This window comes from Astyanax mexicanus, chromosome 14, assembly GCF_023375975.1.
Source record: "Astyanax mexicanus isolate ESR-SI-001 chromosome 14, AstMex3_surface, whole genome shotgun sequence".
Classification (NCBI taxonomy): Eukaryota; Metazoa; Chordata; class Actinopteri; order Characiformes; family Acestrorhamphidae; genus Astyanax; species Astyanax mexicanus.
Window position 1 is genome coordinate 29,844,384 of NC_064421.1, and position 24,047 is coordinate 29,868,430.

At 40.2% G+C, this 24,047-nt stretch overlaps 1 protein-coding gene across 4 annotated transcripts in view; it reads right to left on the bottom strand.

Moving 5' to 3' along the window:
• Nucleotides 1–6,470: 6,470 nt before the first annotated feature.
• pla2g4f.1 (phospholipase A2, group IVF, tandem duplicate 1) overlaps nt 6,471–24,047 on the bottom strand; it is a 29,294-nt gene continuing 11,717 nt past the window's right edge. For all 4 annotated transcript variants that reach the window (XM_022672791.2, XM_022672792.2, XM_022672790.2 and 1 more), the window contains 15 exons: nt 23,075–23,117; nt 22,287–22,341; nt 21,142–21,293; nt 15,574–15,675; nt 15,260–15,294; nt 15,020–15,158; nt 14,782–14,918; nt 13,793–14,015; nt 13,079–13,193; nt 11,636–11,773; nt 11,437–11,544; nt 10,542–10,712; nt 9,186–9,355; nt 8,361–8,547; nt 6,471–7,317 (listed from right to left, as the gene is read on the bottom strand). In XM_022672791.2, the coding sequence (XP_022528512.2) occupies nt 6,947–7,317; nt 8,361–8,547; nt 9,186–9,355; nt 10,542–10,712; nt 11,437–11,544; nt 11,636–11,773; nt 13,079–13,193; nt 13,793–14,015; nt 14,782–14,918; nt 15,020–15,158; nt 15,260–15,294; nt 15,574–15,675; nt 21,142–21,293; nt 22,287–22,341; nt 23,075–23,117 (2,146 nt within the window). In that variant the 3' untranslated portion in view covers nt 6,471–6,946. The remainder of the gene's footprint in view (nt 7,318–8,360; nt 8,548–9,185; nt 9,356–10,541; nt 10,713–11,436; nt 11,545–11,635; nt 11,774–13,078; nt 13,194–13,792; nt 14,016–14,781; nt 14,919–15,019; nt 15,159–15,259; nt 15,295–15,573; nt 15,676–21,141; nt 21,294–22,286; nt 22,342–23,074; nt 23,118–24,047) is intronic.

The following is a 24,047-nucleotide window of genomic DNA, read 5'->3' on the forward strand; positions in this document are numbered from 1 at the left end:
CTGCTGCCAGCTTGGTTGCCTGGGAGTGTGATGATGATAAAGTGTGTGTGTGTGTGTGTGTGTGTGTGTGTGTGTGTGTGTGTTGCCATACCCATCACACTTCCTACCCCAGCTTCTGTAGAACAGATCAATATGATTTGTGAAACTTTTGTAGTTTCCGAGTAATTTATTCAGCTCTAGAAAAAATTAAGAGACCACTTTGGTTTCTGAATCAGAAAATGAGAAATGGCTGAAATGAAAAAAGATGCAGAGCTTTCAGACTTCAAATAATGCAAAGAAAACAAGTTTATATTCATAAAATTTGAAGATTTCAGAAATCAATATTTGGTGGAATAACCCTGGTTTTTAATCACAGTTTTCATGCATACTTCGAACACTTATTTCTTACTAACAAATTACGCATAATAATGCCAGAACCACTGATTATTTTTTTAAATAAACATGAAGAAACTGGTGAGTAAACTTTGCTAACTGTTTAATGATCTGTAGTTATAATAATTTTCTGGAGGTTTTAATTGCTGGGATTATAATGAACCAGAGAATAAAGGGTGTTACTAAATTTGAGGATAGCAGGAGGGTTACGTTGGGTTAAGTGAAAGCAAAATAAGCTGAGTTGGATTTATACTGGTTGAGCTAAGCTGACAGAAATTGAGTTTAGCTGCATCAAGTCTTGTTAAGATTTGTTGAGTTGAGTTTACAGTTTTTTACTGGGCTAGTTCTATCAAAATATTTAACACAATTTACAAAACAACGCACCCAATCTGCACTATACCTCACATCCGCTACAGAATGAAGCACTGCAACTAAAATTACATACAGCATTAAAAAAAACCTAACTTTTACACCAAACAACTTCAAACACTTCATTCATGTTACCAGATGACATGATCAGCTAAAGGTGCTCTGATCTAAAAAAAAAAAACACAGATCAGAAAGTTGTTCTTCTCCACCAGCACTACCCCTCCCCTCTCACTCTTCCTTTTCCTCTTACACTTCCTGTTGATGTAAAAAGTAGCTTACATTTGGTGTTTTATAGAGCTTAATTCTGACTGAAGAAACAATTAAACATTAAGGTTTTTGTGGTGAGGTGGTTCATATATTAGTAGATTAGTTGATGTGTGATTTTGAATGCCAGTGTTTTGATATGAAAACATGACTTTGTATCAGTGTGTTGTGTGTTATATAGAGAATCGAGTTCAGTGTGTTTATAAAGTGCTGTTTTGAATTGTAAAATGTGTGTAAGGAGTGATTTGGATTAAGCTTAGTCGAATTGGGTTGAGTAGATCTGAATTGAGTTGGTTTGGAGCGGATTCAAAGGGTAGGAGCAGGTTGGACATTGGGGAGGGGGGGGGGATACATTTGCTAAAATGAACCAAAGCCCTCCCTATAGTGACTTAGAACAATATTTGCTGAATTTTCTACTGAGAGCAAATCTTACAATGGTGTCCTTTTATTAAAATAATGTAACTTTACCTTTCATAGAGATTTTTGGCAGCGGTTAATATAAACATTAGATAGCCCAAACCCTCCTAGTCTGTTAGCAGAACAAGACATTACCCAAAAGTTGTTTTTATTGCAGTATATTGTTATTGTTGCAATTTATTGCTCTCATTACTGACCTCGCGTGTAAAGATGGTGTTGTGCCAAATTCAGCACCCCACCAGGAAAAGCACCACCTCTCAGGAGCGTGCACCCATGTCTTCTTGGCTTTAACTTTACTTAGAAAGTGGAAATACCCAAGATACTGTAGCGAATCTGTTTCAACGTCCAGCTGGACGATACAATACTGTTCTAAGCTACGCAAACTTGTAAGAAATAAGGAAAAAGAAACGTCACCTGCAGCCTTTCCCGAGAGGGGGTGCTTTTCATTGCGAGGGTGCAGATATCGGAGTGCTTTCAAATAAAAGTTTATTTTAAAATATTTTTTTTTTCTGTGTTTTAATTTTTTGGGGTTCCTACGCCAATGAGCAGCTCAGCTGTACTAAATTGAGTTGGTATTAAATGTGTTGATCTGAGTTGAACTAAATTGATTTGATTTGGCTCAGTTGTTGATCTGATGTGAGCTGAATTAGGGCGAGATGAACAGAGTTGAAACTAAATGGGTTGATTAGAGTTTAAGGATGCTATAACCCAATTGAGTTGTATAAAGCTGGGTTGAACTGGTGTTTTGTCCATATTGTAAGGCTCTGATGAGCTGTGGTTCTCCATCCAGCAGCAGCATTGTAAGACCTTATAAGCCCATACTGCTGCTGCCGCCGCCACCGTCTCCAGCCCGGCACCAGCACGCCTCTCCACTGACTTCATCCCATCACACTCGCCGCTGTCTGCTTACTGTCCTGCGAGTAAATATTTATGTGAAAGCCCTTCACACGCCTGTAGTGCTGGGGGGCCTTCTTTACACACTGTTCAAATAGCTCGGGGGGAGGATGGGGAGGGGATTGGTACTTGGTGGCCTATTAAGTGTTGCCCTTTAACACGGAACCGCCCAAGGTCTTTGTTTAGATAAATTCTGTTCACCCTCCTACAGAACTAATGAACATCATGAAACATAAACTGGACTCTGACTTAACACAGTGTGAAATTGTATTCATCAGGGGCGATTGAAGGATCACATGTTTAGGGGTGCTGAGCACCCAATGAGCCCAACCCTATCCCCTTCTTAAAAAAAGTTGTAAATAAAATTGAGGAGTCCCTAGGAGGTGTACGTTGGTCAAATAAGAAGTAAAAGATTAGTTTAGATTCTCATCTTTAATATAAAAATAACATGTGAATAAATAGAGCTGTGAACTATAGCTATAGAGTTATCTACCGTGATGGACTACATCACTTTGGTGTCTGTCCAGTCACAGGAACTGAGAGTGGGTCAAGAATATTTGGTATGGGGGCTCCAAGTGGTCCAGTAGTCTAAAGCGCTGTTACCCTGATAAGGAGATTGCCGGTTTGAATCCTGTTCATGTAGCTTGCCATCGGCGCACTTGGAGGAAAGCGCAGCAACTCAGTTCTGATACATTAGCTCAAATTAGATGCCTTGTGCTGCAGACATCACTCTTTGGAGTGATGCGGGGAGAGAGAGCCATCTACTCACGCAGAGAGAGCAAGGCTTCCGAAGCCCTTAGAGAGCACAATTGGCCTTGCTCTCTCTGGGTGGGTAGATGGCGCTCTCTTCCCACATCACTCCAAAGGGTGATGTCTGCAGCACAGGGCGTCTGTGAGCTGATGTATCAGAACCGAGTCGCTGCGTTATCCTCTGAGCGTGCTGTGATGTTACTTGGTAATGCTGCATCAGCTGCAGTTCGAAAAATGGCTGTGACTGACTTCACATGTATCGGAGGAGGCATGTGCTAGTCTTTACCCTCTTGGTGTTGGGGCATCACTAGTCATAGGGGGTCACCCTAATGAGTAGGCCATGTAAATTAGGAAGAAAATGGGAATTGTTTTTATTATTATTATTATTATTATTATTATTATTATTATTATTATTATTATTATTATTTTTTTTTTTTTTTTTTTTGTATGATTTGGAATTATACAAACCAATATGAATGGTGTGTATCAGTTAAGCCAACCTACAGCATTGGTATACTTTTGTACTTTTGCTACCTTTTGCTATTAATTCTTAATGGAACAAAAAAATCATAGCAGATTTTATTCAAAAACCATGCATGCAATTAAAAATCAATCAATCAATTTATCAACCTTTACTTTCACTCTGTAAATACATTAAGGGTAACCCTCATTTTCAATGCAAACAAGCATACACAAAATTAAAGGGATTAAAAATTAAGTTTAAATTACAAAAATATTTAATATTTAACTAAGAAAAAAAAATTAAATTCAAAATAAAAGGATATGCAGACAGGCTTAAATGTAGCCTGAGCAATAAAACAAAGCAATAAATATGTAGAATAATAAAATGTAAACACAATGATGGAACTAAAATAAATAATAATAATAAATAATAATAAGTACAATATATGTATATAAAATAAAAGGAAGAAATAAATGAAATAAAAAGGTAAAAGGCCAAAAGTAAAATTAATAATAAAACAAATAAAAGGATGAAATAAATAAAATAAAAAAAACAAAAGGGTTAAAAGGTAAAAAATAAAAAGACAAAAATAATTAAAATAAATAACAAGGTAAAAGAAAAACTCAACTAAAACAGTTACATGCTGTCTGAAGGTTAGGTATTAAAAGTTTAAAATGATATAGTGACACCAGCAAGCTGAGTTTTAGGGTTTCCTGTAGTGAATTGCAGCTCACTGGTGCTGCACTGTAGCTAAAAGCAGATTTTCCCAGTTCAGTAAAAACTCTCGGTACCTGACAGGTGATCCAGTCACTAGAGCTGGTCTGATAATTACTGTTTATTATAGAAATCATGGATGAGATATAAGATGGCATATGGCGTGTTTGAGGACCAGCCTACTTAGAAATTAGAAAAAACTTAAAGAATACAACAGAAATATAAATAACTTTATAACAATATAGTTGTTATCTGATTGTATGTCTTTGCAAAGCACCACCATAATAAATTATCTTTGCTTCCCAAAGTATTCCATGTTGTAGATGGTGTGATACAGTATCGTAAAAAAACATAATCGAGTCTTATACAGCTTACTGACGGATTATTGATTAATTAATGGCTTTAAGCAGAACTTAAGAAGGTCAGTATAGGAGAGTATGGTGTGATGGTGGGATGACCCCAGTCTGTGTGCAGTCGTAGGAGGTGTGATCATATTAAAGCAGCATTAAGCTGGATGAGCTCAGGGTTAGAGCTTCTGGGAAGAGAATCATAAACTGTAAAATTTCCTCTGTGGGAAATATCTAATAACCACCCTGTTGATTCCAATAAACAAAACATAACATATGCATAACTGACTGTACATCCCAACAGTTTCCACCCAAGCAGTTTCCCATGCCTGCATTTATTAACATCTCTTAAGATATTATGATATTGACAGAATGTTTTAAAAATGCAGTTTTTATTCATTCTTTTACAGCACTATATACTATGAAGTTAGCCGCTACCCATGCAGTATGATCATTTTATTGGCAAAAATAAAGTTTTAATTGAATTAAGTTCCTAAAATGTGGGATTTTCTCTGAATCATTTTCTAAAGAACTATAACAGAACAGATCAAAGAGTTATAACCCTACGATAAACAACATGTTAAGGTGAGCTGTCTGACAGATATAGGTGAGTTGTTCAGGTGTTATTTAGATGCTCACGTGTTGGTTAAATGTAAATTACCTGTCAATCTGGTGTTGTCAGGTACGGCTCAGCTGTTAGGTGTTGGTCAGGTGTAGTTTAGCTCTCAGGTGTAGCTCAGCTGTCAGGTGTTGAAAGGGTAAGCTTAGCTGTCAGGTGTTAGACAGGTGTAGTTTAACTAACATGTGTGACTGTAGCTTCACCTCAGTGTATTATATTACAATACCTAAATTTAGAGTGTTAATAATATATTTATATTCACACTACAATTCACACTAATCTCCTCAGTGTATACCACAGTACCTACATAAAGAGTTTCAACAGTCAGTAGTGAGTTTCAGTATCACAATACTCAGACTTACTAGTGTTTTTTTAAAGCTTATCTGTAGCTATTACTATACACACAGTCCAATATCTCTAACATTTCTAGCATCACAATCGTTGTGTGAGAATTAATCTGTTTGCAATACCAAGTAATACCCACCAGGTGGAGCCAGACACTGCAGTGATGAAGCTGAAAGTGCCCAGTAGGTTGAGGCACCCAAACGAAAAAACATTTACATACTAGAACATAGAACATATTAGAAATTTCTGCATGAAAGACTCAAATTCACACAAATTCTAAAGAACATGGCAGGATCATTTTTAGTACTGTGCTACATAACCTTTCCCTTTAACACGCAATATAAGAGAGAATTGAGGACACTCATTTCTGAAGCTTTGTAGGTGGAATTTTTTCCCGTTCTTGCTTGATGTAAAACTTGTCTCTATCTTCGTGTTTTGCTCTTCATAATTCTTCACACATTTTCAGTGTGAGACGGGTCTGGACTGCAGGCAGGCTGCTGGCCACGCTGTTGTAACACGTGCAGAATGTGACTCGGCTTTGTCTTGCTGAAACGACGCTCGGACGGCAGCATGTGTTGCTCCAAAACCTGGATGAACCTTTCAGCATTAATGGAGCTTACCAGATGTGCATGTTCTCCATGCCATGGGCTCTAACACCCCCCCACAACATCAGAGATGCTGCTTTAGAAAGTCCTCTGAAACGTGGACTAGTCAGACCATAGGAAACATTTCTACTTTGCGTCAGTCCATCTCAGATGATCTTCGGCTTTTCCAAAGTGCCAGCAGCAGATCTAACATTAGAATGTTTTTTTGTCTGTTGTCTTTGACTGTTTTTAAATGGGAGTTAAAAAATATGATCTCTAACTACTGTGTTTGTTTTCAACATTGCTACACTTTAAATGAGATCAAACACACATTGCATTGCTTTATCATTTATTGCTTATTATTTGTCAAACCATTAGCATTTGTAAAATGGAAGGATCTGGGAAAAGACCTGGATCTGCGGTTTGGGATCATATTGAGCTTGAAAACAAACAGGTAAAAAGGCTAATTTCCCACTAGATGTCACTGTGGTGTGGTGAATGATGATTTAAACGTCTTACAAATCAAATCTTTTTCTGAATCAATCTATTGGTTCATCTGATTCAATCTCCCAAAAGCATCACTTTTTCCCATCACTAGTGACACAGTACAATCCATACCAGACAAAGAAACACTGAAACAGAGCGGCTCTATATTCACACTGTAACAGACAAGGAACACCTGGGGAGACAGAGGTGACAGAGGCTAGGCTTCAGATTCAATTTTAAGGAACTTGTAAATGTAATGTAAAAGATATATATTCTATATATTCTAGTATTATAAGCCTTTGTTGTACAGTTATTTGTCATTTTAAAACAGGGACTTGGCGCCAGCTACTACCCGGGACCAGACTGAGCTGGCCGGGGTGGCTGGGTTGGTTGGGTTGGTTGGACCGGATTGGTTGTTTGGAGTGGTTGGGTTGTTTTGGTTGGTGGGGTTGATTGGGCTGGCCGAGAGGGTAGGGATGGTCGGCTGCACCTCAGGTGCTGTCCTGTGCAGGACTCTCTGCAGAACCCGTGTGATGGTGTCTCTGTTGTTGACGATGTTGTAGGAGGTGAGGTCGATCAGTCTCTGGAAGTCTTTCGGAGCGTAGGTCAAGTTTTGGGTGGTATATGGAGAGGAGCTAGTGGTAACATTAACATCTCCTTCCTTTAGCTCCTTTTCACCCTGCCTTTTCACACCTACACACACACACACACACACATACAGGTTTAATAACAACACTTTGCATTTGATTAATAAACACATAGTAGCAGAGACTGTCTTAAAGTCTGTCTATAAGGCGCTGTACATTATAAGGTGGTCTATCAATGAACGTCTATTTTCTGGTCTATTTTCATACGTAAGGCGCACTGGACTATAAGGCACATTTTAAGAGACACAATAAAGAAGAAAGTTTATTTGGGTGAGTAAAGCGCTTTCATTTATTTACAGTAAGTTTAGATTCCCAAATTTATTCGCACTAGACTAGAGCATTAGCATTAGCGGCCAACCGCTCCAGCAGTGCTAGCCGGGGTTGGGAGCAGGCCAATAATACTCACTTCTGACTGGGGAAATGGCGAGCGCAGTTAGCAGGTAATGCTAATGCTACTCCAGCTGTGCTAGCCAGGGTTAAGAGCAGGCTACAGGCTCATAATAATCACCTCTGAACAGAAATAGCATTTAGCGGCTAATGTTAATGCTACTCCAGCCCCAGTGCTGGAGAACTAAACTGAAACTCCTGAAGAACGCTGTAATTTGGTTTACAGCTCCTTACAACCTGACTGGTAAAATTCATATATAAGACGCACTGGATTAAAAGGCGCAAAGACGATTGTTGGGAAAATTTAAGGATTTTAATTGCGCCTTATAGTGCGAAAAATACAGTACTTTAAGTTGCACCCGTTGTTGAAATAGATGTGCACACACAGCATGTCTAGTCAGGCACTACCAACAGAATGTTGCCTAATGCCAGGCGTGGACAATTGAGGTATAAAGTTCACCAGTATTGAGCTGTAGAGCAGTGGAAAAGCTGTAATCTCTGGAATGATGGAGCTCCATCCAATACTTTTGAATAGAATAAGTTGTGGATGAGGATGAGGTGGGGTCATGATTATCCAACATCCTTCCTTAACTCTTTAATACCCTTGAAGTAGCACCTGTGCTAAATCTAACCAAATAAATAAATAATCTCAGTAAATGTAGAGTAAAGAGGGTGTTAATAAAGCAGTGTGAGTGGAGTTACCAGGAGCTTTGTACTGCTTGAAGGACACATTTCTCAGCGGGAAGTGAATAATGATGGGAGCTTCAGGATTGTCTTCATCTTCAAACACGTACACCTCCCTCTCAGGCTCCGACGCCACCTTATTGAAGTCTATCCGGGGAAACGCCAGGTGGCGGTCAGCACAGTACTGCTGCGTCTGCTTCAGAACCTACAGCACACATGAACACAAGTAAAGCTGGCCCAAACATCACATCATCATGCTAAATGCAGCATTTTAAATAGAGATTTTTTGATGTGGCAAAAACAGACCTTTAATTTTGCAATCTGTCCCCCTATACTACCTGTTTTGTTCATGCTTGTCAGTCGACTTAACTTGAATTAATTTCAAGATGGCGGTGCCAAAGAACTACCTAAAGGAACTATGTGTATAAACAGTGTTTTAATAAACTACCTAAAGGTACTGTATGTATAAACAGTGTTTTTAATAAATCTGTGCACTTTTAAAGTTCTCAGGGCCTCCTTTAAATGTCAGGACCCTCAGAATTCTACCAGTGAAGTGTGAATCTACTTTGAGTTTGTTAATGGTCTAAAAATAGTGATTTCTTTATATTGGGCAGCTATGTCCCTATCACTAGCATTATAAGCTAGTTGGGAGCAACGATAAAACACTGTGTTTTGGAATGCTGGGGGTAAATGGAGGTGGGCTATTTGACAAAAGTTTGTACTCATTATCATAATTCATAATACATAATATACATAAAACCAATTGTGATTATTGAATGGAACTGCTCAAAGAACCCTCTGTAGCACCTTTATTTTAAAGAGAGTATGCAAACTGGCACTCACCCTGAACTGGTCGGCCTCCCAGGAGTAGTTGAGGGACAGAATGATGTTCACGTGTCTGTGTGAGCGCAGCATCGGAGCAAAGCCAGAATTAATATCAAATCCAGAGTCCACCAGACCCAGCCTGGGGTCTCCCGGGGTCAGACTGTTTGGAAAGGCATCGGGATGGGTGTCTAAATGAATTCAAGTTTCACAGTGTCAGAAACAACATAATCAAGTCTTATACAGATTACTGACAGATTATTGATTAATTAATGGCTTTAAGCAGATCTTAGGAAGGTCAGTATAGGAGAGTTTGGTGTGATGACCCCAGTCTGTGTGCTGTGTGTGTCTGTGTCGTAGGAGGTGTGATCATATTAAAGCAGCATTAAGCTGGATGAGCTCAGGGTTAGAGCTTCTGGGAAGAGAATCATTAAAAGTAAAATTTCCTCTGTGGGAAATATCTAATAAACACCCTGTTTATTCCAATAAACAAAACATAACATATGCATAACTGACTGTATATCCCAACAGTTTCCACCGAAGCAATGCCTTCATTTACAGCAATTTACAGTGTTTTCAATAATGCCAGTAAATACATTATGAGCCCTATTTTAATGATCTACTGTGCACCATGCAGCTTGATTTAGGGTGTGTCAGTGTGTGATAGTCTTTGCTATAGTAACAGCGGGAAAAGTACAGATGTGCTCTGACTTTGGCAGATTGCTATTTTAACAATGCAGCTACCTAGACGTGACCAATGCTCCTCAGCAGAGGAAACTGACCTGCTCGTTCACGCTGTGAAGATGTGTGAGCAGATCATTTACAGAAACAGCAATGTTATTTAGTATTGTGTTTGTTGTTGATGTAAAAGTTGGGTTTGCACTGCTTCATGTTCATGTGTGTGTATTGATTAAATATATATTTGTAAACGTTATTTAAACGATGCAGGCGCAAGTTGCGAAAACAGACTGTTGGCAGGGTGTAAGATAACAATAGACATTGTGATGTGTCTTGTACAGGATGTAAGATAGGGTACTGTATGTCCAAATGTTTGTGGACACCTATTTTAAGTTCATATAATGTAAATACTATATAAATGTAACTGGCTAAACTATTTACACCACAGAGTAGTATTACAATCAATACGAATAACAACAATTTTTTTTATTTAGGGGGGATTTTATGGTTGAAATTTAAAGTAAAATGTTAATCCATGTCAAATTAGAACATAGTTCCTGTCATAGTTCCTGTAATTCTGAGAGAATTTCAAAAACAGCAGCCAGATTATAGACCGGATTATAAAGGTTTGCTTCTAAATCACTATGTCAGACTGATTTACAATTTAATTAATTACTTGAATAAATGAACAGATCTGACCCTTCCACGCAGTGAATGCAGAGTTCTCGCTGTAGCTGTTGCTTAGGAAGAATCCTCTCATGAAGTTGAAGGCTTTGCTGATGACGGGTCGGCTGTTCATGAAGCTGCTCAGAAACACTGCCTCAGGACTGACTCTCAGAGTGTCCAGTGTTGAAGGTTTTTGGTCTGTCTCTGAACATCAAAGGAAAATATATACATTAGTATTTATATGCCATTTAAACTTAATCTCTCTAAACATCCTGCAAAGAATGAAGTTAGACTGAATTAAATTTGGGATGCTTTGAATCATAGACTGTGTATAGCTGGACAGAGCATCGTCTCTCAAAAGTGAAGCCACCACAGGTCGGGCGCCCCCTGCTGTTCGGTTGCAGAAAAGGGTGTAACCCAACCCATCCCCATAGGTTTCAATGGCAAAACAGACAACTTTCAATCACGTTTTTTTCTAATATACTGTAATTCTTTAAATGCAACAGCTAGTGTAACCTCTGCTTATATTGTCAATTTTTATATCCCCACAGAATTTGTTTTTTAAAACGTTATTCAGCTCTATTCAAAAAGGTGTGGTTATTGTAAAAGGGCTGGGTGGGACCAATAACTGTGTGGGCAGGACCATAGACTGTGTATAGCTCTGTCGTGGCAGCCCTCAGGGGTGGGGTTATTTAAATGAGTAGGCTGTCTCTCCACAGTCTTTCTCCCTCCTCTGGTCTCTACTGCGCGGGTTTTAGGATCGCCAACACAGATTTTGGCTTCATTTTCATTAAATGAATGGGAACGGCGACACGGCGTCCATCTTTATTACAGTCTCTGCTCTGAATCTTTTGTTGTTGGTCAGGTGTAGTTTAGCTGTCAGGTGTTGGTCAGGTTTATCTCAGGTGTAGTTATGATTCAGGCGTACCAATGCTGCTCACAGTCTCCCTAATCCAAGGAGTCCAGGTGGGCATCACTCCCGTAATTGTGCTCCACAACTGAGTCAGATTCAGAGAGAAAATACTGCTCCATGTACCTACACAAACACACACACATACACACAGTTAAATGCTGTACAACTCTCTTCTCCAAACACACACACACACACACACACACACAAAACTGACCCAGTAGATAAGAGATGCGCGTCTCTGGGAGTTTTTGGATCAGGTGACCCAGGTAGTACTCGCTCCCATAGTTCTCTGTCGGGACGAAGGCTCCATATTTGTGAAATCCCACCTCAAACGGCGTGAACTCACACCACTCTGTAATCAGAGCAATGCAAGGAGTAAAAACAACAAAGAAACACACAAAACCTTTAAAACATAGCAGTAACTCTCTCAGAACTGGACACACACTCACACACACACACACACACACACACACTATAGACCACTGAAGTTGTGCGTCATTCCGTAGTCCTCATATGGCTTCCGTGTCTAAGCATTTTGTCTAAGTATTTTAGACTCTATAGTTCTTAAATTAGCTGGGTTAGATCTGTGGTTGTCACACCTTAGCCCATTTCTGTCTTGTGTTTCTCCCTCGTTTGGTCTCTTGTGCTCCTGCCCCTTTGTTTTCCTGTCATGTGTTCCCAGCCTTGTGCTACTGTTGTGTTTTGGTCCTGTCTCCGCCCTAGCCCCACCCAGTCATCAGTTATTTGTAACCCCGCCCCCTCTTGATTTACCCTCAGGTATTTCCAGTTTCCTGTTCCCTCCTCATGTATATAAGCCCCTTTGTTTCAAACCTTCTTTGTCTAGTCTTTTGTTGGTTTGTTTGCCATTCGTAGGCTTGTCAGGTTTGTTTATTGTCTCATGCTGTTTGTTAGGTTCCTGTTTTCTAGTTTAAGTCTTCTGTAGTTTTGTATTCAGTGTAACTTTGGTTTAACATGTTTGTTTGTTAGTTTGTTTTAGTTTGTTTATTTGATAAAATTATAAATATTCTGCATTTACGCCCATCCCCTTCATTCTATGTAACAGTGGTTCTGGAGTACTCTTTAAATACATTAATGATCCTATGTGAAGAAGAATAATAACCCAAAACATGATCAGGCCGAAGTTCGCTGGTGTTGCGCAGAATTGAGTCTGCTGCCATTCCCTGCAGCTGTGGAGTGACGTCAGTTCAGCATTAGCTTAAAGCTAGCATTTTTCTAATTACTATGCTTAAACAATCTTGAAATTCAGAGGATTCAATGATGTTCAGGAGGAAAATGTACACAGAATAAATTGTACAGGGTTCTGAACATATTTATTTACTACAGAATTTGATAGAGGCCAGTTTTTAAAAAGCACATTCAAATTTTCCATAGGCCTGAACCTCTTAGACACAGAACCCCAAATATGGGCATAAACAACATGGCGCAGACTACAAAATGACAACATGATTTCAGTGGTCTATGGCCAAAATCCCTTAATTCTCATGCAAAATGAAACTTCATATGAATTTATAACATTTATAAGAACCAGCTGAACACAGATGATCTCAATGTAAAACACTATAATAAATGGAAAAGACTTCTGGCTTTTGATTCGGGGTTGTATAACAGATAGTTCTCAGGTCTCATCAGTCCTTACCAGCCACCATGGAGCCAGTGGCATCCTCCTTCATGTTGACCGCTGTGTAAATGGGGAGCGGGTTCTGACCCTCTGAGACTGTCCTCTGCTGGTCAGAAAGTGTACCTGCGTATTTCTGATAAACAAACATGACATATTTACACATGAATTACATATTTATCATATCATTTAAATTATACCACAGATTCCAACCCTAAGACTCTAAGAGTCATTTTATGAGTGATATTATCAGCCAGTAATGCACTGTACCCGAAGCTCTCCATGTATTACTCCACCACAAACAGGTAACCAAGCACTGATGCAGCGCTTACAAGCCAAACAGCGCAGCTATAAACAGAGCAGCAATGAAACTATTTAAACTCGCGGGGTGTTTATAACCAAACTGATCGTATTTTCTCGTCCTCATTAATCTTAAAATCTTTCAATAAACACTGTATAATCGCCATAATACACTTGAGGTTCATGCAATAACCTGTAATATTGTCACTATTACATGTTGTAGCACCCCCTCTCATTTTATCTCTCTACACTTCTTTCTGGTAACAAGTTATTTCCTGGTCTTTTTAATCAGGCAATTCAAATGGTTTAGATTTTATGTGATTTATTTATTTAGGTTTGTGAAAGGTGCATATGGTAGAACTGAAAAGTAAATGTCTGCTATACAGTTTTTGTGCTGTGTTTGTGCTGTAGCCCCTGCGGCTCTGAAAATCAGACCTTGCCGAAGATGAGCTGTTCCAGGGCGAGTCCCCACATGTCTATGAGAGTGACGGGGTGCCCCCCTTTCTCTCTCTGCTCCAGCTCTTTCTTGTAATACTGCAGCAGACTCGGAGAAAACAGAGTGTACATGTTCTTACTGAGCTCCTTCTGTAATGGCAGCAAAGCCTCGTCCATCCCCTTGGCTGACCAGTGTGGGTCACTGTACAGAGACGACAATGCCCTAAAATAACGAAAGAGAGATGGAGAGAAGAGATGAACGAATGTCCTGTAAAGCTTATCTGACCTCACAACAGCAAAAACATTGTAGTCTGTCGTAGTGATCTATACGCGAGACGTCATGCATGTTGTAGCTTAATTTTGGGCGTCAGTGTGTCTTTGCTATCATAACGTAAGAAAAAGTACACCTTGTGAGGCTTGAAACACGCATGTACTCATTCTCTTAATTAATCATGGGGATATTTTATATGTAACGTTAAAAATTAGCCAGGTGTGCTCTAACTTTGGCAGATTGCTAATTTAACGATGCATCGCTTCTGCACTTTTTAGCAGAGTAAACTAGCCATGCTATGAAGGTGCGCGTGCAAGTAATTTAGGGGAACAGCAACATTATTTTATTTTGTATTCTTTTTATATTTAATGTTATTGTTGGGTTTGCATACTGCAGTGCGTCCATGTGTGTGTGTGTGTGTGTAGCCAAGATAGGTATAAACATCTGACTGTTGACTAGGTTTAAATCAGTCATGTTTTTTTTTTTGCCGCCTAGAAAGCAATACGCCAGAAATTTACATGAACACACCTCAGTCCCAGACCACCACGCCTAAATATATATTCCTAAACTCTGCTGCTATTTTAATCGTGCATGGGGCAAGGTGTGAATATAGGACCACTGTTGGGGTGTAAGACAGCAATCAGCATTGTGATGTGATGTACACAGGGTGTAAAATAGGGCCCCTATATGTGTGTTTGTAATACCACAAAATACCCACCAGGTGGAGCCAGACACTGCAGTGATGTAGCTGACCGTGTCCAGTAGGCCAAGTTTTTGCAGACCTCTCAGAGAGCCCAAGGAGGCGGTCATCGCTCGAGTACCACCACCAGACAACACCACTGCTACCGTCGGCACCTGAACACACACAGCCATGACTTCATGACTTCACATGCTCCGACACGCTGGAGGCTCACAGTCAGTTGTGCGTGTGTGTTAAGGTGTGTGTGTGTGTGTACCTTGCTGGGATCAGGAGCTGCGCTGAGGTTCAGAGCTTTCTGCAAAGCACTAGACGCCACCACTTTCCTCTTCTTTAGAAACGCTTTCTCTGCTTCAGGAATATCAAAATCCAGCCGGACACTGAGATCCTTCTCAGACCTCCACAAAACATCACAATCATCATCACCACCACCACCATTAAATAAAAACTATGAACTTATTGTGTGTAATCATAATAATAATAAGGTAAATTTTAGTACCTGTCTGTTGCCTTCAGACTCAGTTCTGCTTTATCCTGCAAAACAACCATTAAACAATATAATTACACTCATATACTGTATAACATATAAACATATAAAATCTCACAAATTAATAAGTAGTCTAAAATGTTTTAATAATAATAATTATAATTATGCAATGATTACCATACAGAATAAACATAAGTAAAACAACTAATATATCAGTAAGAAAGTAACAAGGTGGCTAATGTTTATCTCAGGATAATGTACTATATAAACTACACAAACTCTGAAACTGAGAGGAACAGACATAACAATGCACACCAGCTTCTCACCTCTGCCACGGGAAGAGAGACAATGATCTCATTTTTGGTTGTAAACGGGGTGACTGTGGTGGACGCATGTGCAGAAACGTTCTTATCGCAGTCCTTCGCAGACTACACAGTAAACAAGAGATAAAAATTATGAAGACACAAGTAAAAAATATATAACACTGATAGGCCTTAATCTAAAAGCAGCGCAATAACAGAAAACACTCTCTCATTTCTTTGTTTTTAGAGCTACAAGGCTAATGTAGCTAGCTAGCTAACAATAAATCAAAGTTACTGTGAGCTGTGCAGTAGAAGTGCTAAAAACGAACATACTTTTATAATCTTTGGAGAATTTAAAGCAATAAAACTGGAGAAACAGAATTAAAGGAAATAGGTCATCCAGACAAGGTGAACATGAATCCAGAGACTCTACTTTGGGTTAATTATCACCTGTTAACAGCAGTGATCAATACGACCTGATTACAACAAGCTGAAATGCTATTTCAGCTTGTTATGAGCATGCAGCCTCATAATGTTACCTGGATATTGCAGATATTATCTTATGTTATTATCAGAAAATCAGCAATTGCTTGGCTTTGGTTTGAAAGGTGTTTGGGTACTGTAGAAAATGTATTAGCAAAAACTAGACAAATTATATGTAAATTGAGGTGTATTTGCTTATATTAAGCAAAGAAAAACTGCCAATGGGGCAAACAAATTTTTCTTGGTAAGAGTTCTTAAAATAAGCAGTCTTTCCACTGAAAATGACTTAAATTGAGCGAAATCGCTTTTTTGTTGTTATTAATTAGGATTCAAAAGTCAGAATAACTTGACTGGTGACTTTTCATGCTTATTTTGCATTCAAATTACTTGAAATAAGGTGTAAATTATAATTAAGATGTATTAAGATCATTACACTAACTTACATTACACTAATTAGCAGTGATGGAAATAGCGGCGTTACTAACGCCGTTACTCTTTTCAGTAACGAGTAATCTAACTAATTACTATGACTGTCATTATAACGCTGTTACCATTTGATTGTTGTCTTTGCTGTCGTGCACTCTATTCATCTGGCTTATGAAACATTCTCTGAGAAGGTGGGGGCCGGGGGGAGGGGGGGGGGGGTTTCGGGGGTGAGTAACACAAAAGTAACGCAATAGTTACTTTTACTGGTAACTAATTACTTTTATAGTGGAGTAACTCAGTTAGTAACTCAGTTACTTTTTGGAGAAGTAACTTGTAACTATAACTCATTTCCTTTTTAAAGTAACGTGCCCAATTAGTAAGATGCAAATTCTTATTAGAGAAAAAAATAAGATTAGTGCCTTGAACCTAGATAATTTCATTTGCTATTTTCTTTTTTTTTTTTTGCAATGTATAGAGTTTGACTGCACATTTTATAAGACAAGTTTACAAACTGTTACAGTGTGAAGAGCACAGTTGACCACTCTGAAACTTGTGTTGTATGAACCCGGCATAAAATGCTTAAAAAAAATCTGATTTAGTTTTAGGTGCTAAGGTTGCTCAGATTAAAGAGAGGGTTGAGCCATAGCAGCCTTGTGATTAGTCAGGGTTATGCTGATGTTCATATTATCCTAAACTTCATTTAGGACCACATAGTCTACATCGAGAGGAAGGCAATACAAGTACAAAACACAGCATTGACAATTTGACATTTATTAGACTCTGGTGTCTCTATAGGAAGATATTCATAAAACATACAGTACTTTGTACATTTTCACTGGAGGCCCTGAGGAGCCAGAGTAACCCAGCAGACAACAGTGGCTTTCAGAACTGAAAGCTCCGCGTAGGTTCTAGCGGGAAACTCGAAATCACGCCACTTTTCTCAGCCAATCACCAACTCCCACCTGTCCTTAAAAGACCTCCCTCATACCTGTTCTCCCCTGGTTGCAGACGCTGACATACGTTTTCGGGCGCCGGTCGTTGCCGCGTGGCTTCATGGTGTTTCTGCCGTTTGTCATTGCCTGCTCTCCGTTTGCCGTTTTCGCCCGTCTGCGTGGCTGCTCGTTCGTAGTTGGCTCGATTTCCTGCTCGTAGGATCCATGTTGGTTTGTATTGCTCTCTGTTCTGTCGCTGGCGTTTTGGTTGGATCTTCGCTGTGTTTGCTGTTGGCGGTCTGGGTTCCTGTTTTGCTGGATCACGTGACCGTGTCGCGCTTGCCTTTGAGGCTTGCTGCTCCGACGCTTTGTCTCGGCTCGCAGCCCTGTGCTGAATCGTGCTGGTTGTTTCGGCTCAGTGTCGATTCTGTGGCGTTCTGGTCTAGTGCTGAGGCTTTTCTCGGCGGTGTTCGGATAGTTGCTTGGTGTTTCTGCGTTTTCCACGGCTCTGTCCGGTGCCTGTGGCTGAGTTTGTACGCTTCGCTCGAGAAGTCTGGGCTGGATGGCTGTTTTTAAACCCGCTCCTGCTGGCACCCGATAGTTTTAGCCCCGCGCCCGCCCTCCGTTTTTTTACGTTTCTGCCGCTCCGCACGCCTGCTTGTGTTGCTTACGTTTAGTGCTCGAAATTAAATTGAACCGGCAATGTGGCGCTGATAGCCTGCTCCCTTCCTACTGTCCACACACACTCGCCCACGCCTCAGTGGAGCTGACCCTTCAGGCACTGCTTGCAAAGTGTTTCGTTCATGCAGCACCAAAACCTAATTTGATCGATGATGAATAAACTTAGTGTACTTGGTTAATCCTCGTTCGTTGTGATCTCATTCTCGCGACGCTCCTATGGTTCGTTTATCGGTCTTGGGCTTTACTGTTGCTGAATGTTATTGATGTGTCGTTCGCGATCGATCCGGCTCTGGAGCCGACTCTTCGAAGTCACCTATTGGAACCGGCTCTATTATGGGTGCCGTTTTCTCCATTTTATATACCTTCGTATTTTACACATTAATTTTGAAGCACTGTATTTGATATTTGTATTGTGGCACTTTTTTGTTATGGAGCTGCTTTAATACTTTTTCGTATTGGGTGATTGTATTGACTGTTTCATTTGTTTTAAGTTATTTTGTCGAAGTGGCGCTATTTTGTAAATTTCATAATTGGTTGTAATACGTTTTTTGTTGTAAAGCATTGTTATGCAGCTGTTTTGCTCGTCGCAAGTGCCTATTGCGCTGCTTCTTATCTCGGACCGTACCCGTTCAATTGCTTTTCTGTACTCGCTTCCGTGCTGCTTATTGTCTCGGGCCGTGCCTGCTCTACTTACTGCTTTAATGTCTCGCTTTCTGCGCTGCCTATTATCTCGGGCCGTGCCCGCTCTAATGCTTTAATGACTCGCTGTCCGCGTTGTTTACCTCGGGCCGTGCCCGCTCTAATGCTTTGCTGTACTCGCAGCCCGCGTTGTTTCTGATCTCGGGCCGTGCCCGCTCTAATGGTTTACTGTACTCGCAGTCCGCGTTGTTTATTATCTCGGGCCGCGCCCGCTCTAATGGTTTACTGTACTCGCAGTCCGCGTTGTTTACTATCTCGGGCCGCGCCCGCTCTAATGGTTTACTGTACGCGCAGTCCGCATCGTTTATTATCTCGGGCTGTGCCCGCTCTGATGCTTTACCGTACTCTCAGTTCGCGTTGTTCATAATCTCGGGCCGTGCCCGCTCTGTAATGCTTTAATGGCTCGCAGTCTGCGCGGTTTCTTATCTCGGGCCGTGCCCGCTTTAATGGTTTGCTATTCTCGCAGTCCGCATCGTTTATAATCTCGGGCCGTGCCCGCTCTAATGCTTTACTGGCTCGCAGTCCGCGTGGTTTATTATCTCGGGCCGTGCCCGCTCTAATGCTTTACTGGCTCGCAGTCCGCGTGGTTTATTATCTCGGGCCGTGCCAGCTCTAATGCTTTACCGTACTCGCAGTACGCGTTGTTTATTGTCTCGGGCCGTGCCCGCTCTAATGCTTTACCGTACTCGCAGTTCGCGTTGTTTATTGTCTCGGGCCGTGCCCGCTCCGCTTGATTGGACTCGTGTCCGATGCTGCTTGTATGTACAGTACTGCACAGGTTCTCGATTACGTGATTCGTGGACTGCACTGACTCCGTACCTGGTCTCATTCTGGTGATTTGCTGCCTTTTATTGGGTTAATTTTGTGTTGCCTGTGCTATGTTTTGTTTCATGATTGGCATGTACATTTCTTGCAGAAATTCTACTTTTACGATTCCGTGTTTTAACATATTAATCAACGCCGTGGGCAGCGATTGCTATTGCCTTGAAACTTTTTTAGTGGCCGAAGTTTTGCGCATTTACCGATCACGGGTTGCTTCGACGTACTGCTGTGCAAATTCCGTGCCTCAATGTTAAGTATCCGATCCGGTTTGTCGTTGCTTTATGTCTTATGGTTTGTGCTGATGTTAATTTCCCTGGTCCTTTGGTTTTGGGGGTGTTCTCCAAGGACAGTCTGTCCTTGGTTCTGCATTTGGTGCTTCCAGACATTTGTTTTGACATTAATTTCGCTTCCCCTGTTATATTTGCTTTGTTCGCATCATGACTTACAAGGTGTCTAATAACAATCATCAGTAAAATGTTATAACAGTCAATGATAATGGAAAGTTTAATTCTCGGGCCGTGCCCGCCCTAATACCCACTGGACTCGTAGTCCGCGCTGCTGCGATCACGGGCCGTGCCCGCTCTATTAACCCTGGACTCGTAGTCCGCGCTGCTGCGATCGCGGGCCGTGCCCGCTCTAAATACCCACTGGACTCGTAGTCCGCGCTGCTGCGATACCCTCACCCATCTTGTTCGGGATACCTGATGTTTGAGTAAGTAATTTATGTACATATATATCTATTTATTTATATATCTATTTAATATATCTATTTAATTGCAAACAACTGGAGGCGGTTGTAAGATTTTTATACAGACGTCAAATGAATATACTCTTATAACGTACTGCCACGACAGCTCGCGCTCGCTCAAATATCCTACTCCTTATGCTCCTAGATATCAACACGGGCCGTGCCCGTTCCTATGCTCATAGACTCCTAGTCTGAGTTTTTTCTGCACAGCGGGCCGTGCCCGCTCTTATTCCCTTTGGACTCGTAGTCCGCGTTTTGCTACGACGGCGTCCAAAAGTTGTGCCCCTCAAAGGCTTAATGTATTGTTAGTCCGCAGTGTTTTCTCATGCTGATCACGTCAACGTTACGCTTATCATACGCTTCTAAAATAGCCTCAAGCAGTGTATACAAGTACTTTGTATACAACGAACCTAATAAATGTATGCTATCAAAACATGAGCGCAACTACTGTAATGCACACGTACTCAGCAAATAACACTTTAATCTTGAACACCTTATTCAAGCTTGTTTATAACTGTTTTCCTTCCAGAATACGTAAACCAGGTAAAGGATCCTCCTGTGGGTAATTATATCTTTTTATATTTTTGGGGATAGGCTCCGCCCCCGCCGTACAAGTACGGCAGGATCTGCGAGGTTCCAGACGCTGCGGACCTGGGCTTCGACGGGGCTTTCGCCAAAGACTCTATATACACTATATTCACTATTACTAATTGTCATACGTGTTTATTGGGATTAAATCTTTCTTGCTGCACTTTGTTTCTAGAGTTTTCCTGCTAGAACTGTACTGGCTTTAACACAAACCTCTAAACAGTGTGTTCTGAGTCCAATCTCAGTCTCCAGCTCTCTGTTGATGTAATAACGTATCATCTGCAGGAACTCAGCATTTTTTGGAAGTGAGATGACCTGGTCTTCTTTATATGCCCCTCTTAGCTTTAACACCAGGTCCTGGCCAACTAAAACCAAGACAAAAACACAGACTTATATATAATAGGGCTGTCGGCATTAACGTGTGTGCGATTAATCTTTAAACAGTAACACATTAATATTTTTTATCTGAAATTCGTATTAAATTACTTAAGTAACTTTCACATTTATGTACTCTCCTTGTTATCGCAATGCAGCTTTACAGAACGTGATAACAGGACAGAGAATCAGGCAAAACATTTTACTATTTATTAAAGAATAAAATTGAAGAGGATAGGGAAATCAGCTTATTTGCATGATCCCAGCAGTGTTTCCAACTTTTATAGTCTGTCATCTAAAAGTTCTCATCCAACTTACTCCAACGACTGTTCACTCTGTCTCTTTAAAAACTAAAGAGTGATATTCTTTTTGTATTTAAAAGGCATTCTCACATTTACTTTTACAGCTGTTTACAGATGTTACTCTGTAACTGTTCTTTGTTTGGTTGTCTGCAAATTACGTCTGTAGTTCATTGTGTGCAAGTGTGCAATGTCAAACACTACCGGAGATTTTTGTACTCAGTTAATTAAGTTTTATTTCAGAAATCCTTACAACCAAGCTGAGTTTACAAAAAGTTAAAGGTCATGAATTTTTTTTTCAGCGCCACACATTGTTTTTGTCCTGCCCCTCAAACATACAAGTATATACTACTATTTTAATTGACACCACTAATAAAAATATAATTGCATTTTACATTGTTTAATTTACATTTAAATTTCATTTAAATATCCACTATAAAAACTTGCCTTTTAAGGAGAACAAATGCGATTAATCACATTATTGTATCACAGAATATTGTTGTGATTAATCAGCTTACATTTTTTACGTCGATTGACACCACATATATATATATATATATATATATATATAAACATATACACACACACTGTAAGAATCCTAATTCAGTTTCCACATAGTTCCCTCTGTTTTGCTGTTGAGATAATTGAGTTAGAAATAGTTCATACAAAAATAAATGATCTCACCTTTAGTTAGTGGCAGCTTGTCTATTTTCACATCCAAAGCAGTCAATGGGGCTGCCTGCAATTACAGGAAAACACCTAACTTACACTTCGTTTCACTGGCCACTTTATCAGAAACCCCTACTTCTCTACTGTACTTCCACTTGGTGGCCACTTTTTTTTTTTTTTTACAATTTTATTTCTGATTTTTTCCATTTTCTTCCCAATTTACATAGCCATTTACCCAACCCACTCATTAAGGCTCCCCCTATCACTAGTGATGCCCCAACACACCAGGAGGGTGAAGACTAACACAGGCTGCCTCCGATACATGTGAATTTAGCCACCGCTTCTTTTCGAGCTGCTGCTGATGCAGCATTGCCAAGCAGCCAGCACGCTTGGAGGAAAGCACAGCGACTCGGTTCTGATACATCAGCTCACAGACGCCCTGTGCTGCGGACATCACCCTTTTGTAACCTGCGACCTCCCGCTCATAGTGGCAGCGCTTTAGACCGATGGCCTGGTGGCCACTTTATTGGAAATCAACTACACCTATATACACAGAAAAGAGTGACCCTCCGGTCAGAACTGACCAGCTAGAGGATGGCTAACAAACTGTGAATCCTCAGATGAACTACAGTCTCTAGTGATGAATTCCTCACCAGAAAAATTTAGCTACAAAAGGGGTGGTGTTTCTGATAAAGTAGCCAATAAGTTCATATGCCCAAAGCATATTAAAACATGCAAATCTATTTGTTATACTCAAACTCTAGCTAATTAACTAAGCCACTGCACCACGTCTGTGTTCTTACCACTAAAACTCCATTGGTGATGTACTGTCCAGGTTCTTCGGGACTGAAACACAAACACAGATATTTAAATCAGCTTAATTTAACAACTGAGCTAAAGAGGCTAATCAGATGTTAGTCACAGTGGAGCTCCTGTGGACTGGTGGAGCTCCATCAAAAAAAGGAATCACTAATGACTAATCAGCAGGACTACCCACCTGACCTCACTGATGCTCATAGGAGTTGAAATGCAATCAAATCACCCTTATAGCAATGTTCTAACATCTAGTTGATGATGAAACTGCAGTGTATTGGCATGTTGTTTAACTTATCTTTGTGTTGATTACTCAGCTACACTTATGACAAAAAAACAATCCTCTATTGTTGCAAAACTCGGCATGCAGTAATGCTTTAAGCAGTTATGTAAAGATTACTAGGCAGTTATGTAAAAGTTATATAAAACAAGAATATTTGTTTAGATGAACCATCAGGCAGTCACCATCTCCTTCATTTGCCTTGACGTCATGAACAAGAAACCTGGACTGCTACGGAGTGGAATCGTGTAGTCTTTAGCAACAAATTAAGTTTCTATTAGGGATCTGTCAATCGTATAGAGGCATTGTGTTTAGAGCTGTCAAGTAATGGAATACAATTACTTCATTACCTTATTTAAGTAGAGATGTAGGTTATCTATACTTTACTGGAGTAAATATTTTACATTTACGCCTTACATTTTAAAAATAACCTTGTTCATCCTATTTCATGTCAGCTTGTTTTCTTTCTGGCTTCTCATCTTTAAATAAAACCCCTATCCAGATAAATCTCTCCATTCAGATAGAGTAAATCTGATGGTGGTTGGGTGAGAAGTATAAACGCATACCATTCTGACACCCTATTGGTTTAAACGATTCATCACTGACATAGTCTAGTACAAATATGATCCGTAGGAGAGACTCAAGAGAACTCGAGCCAAACGTCCAACTAAGCTTCTTTAATA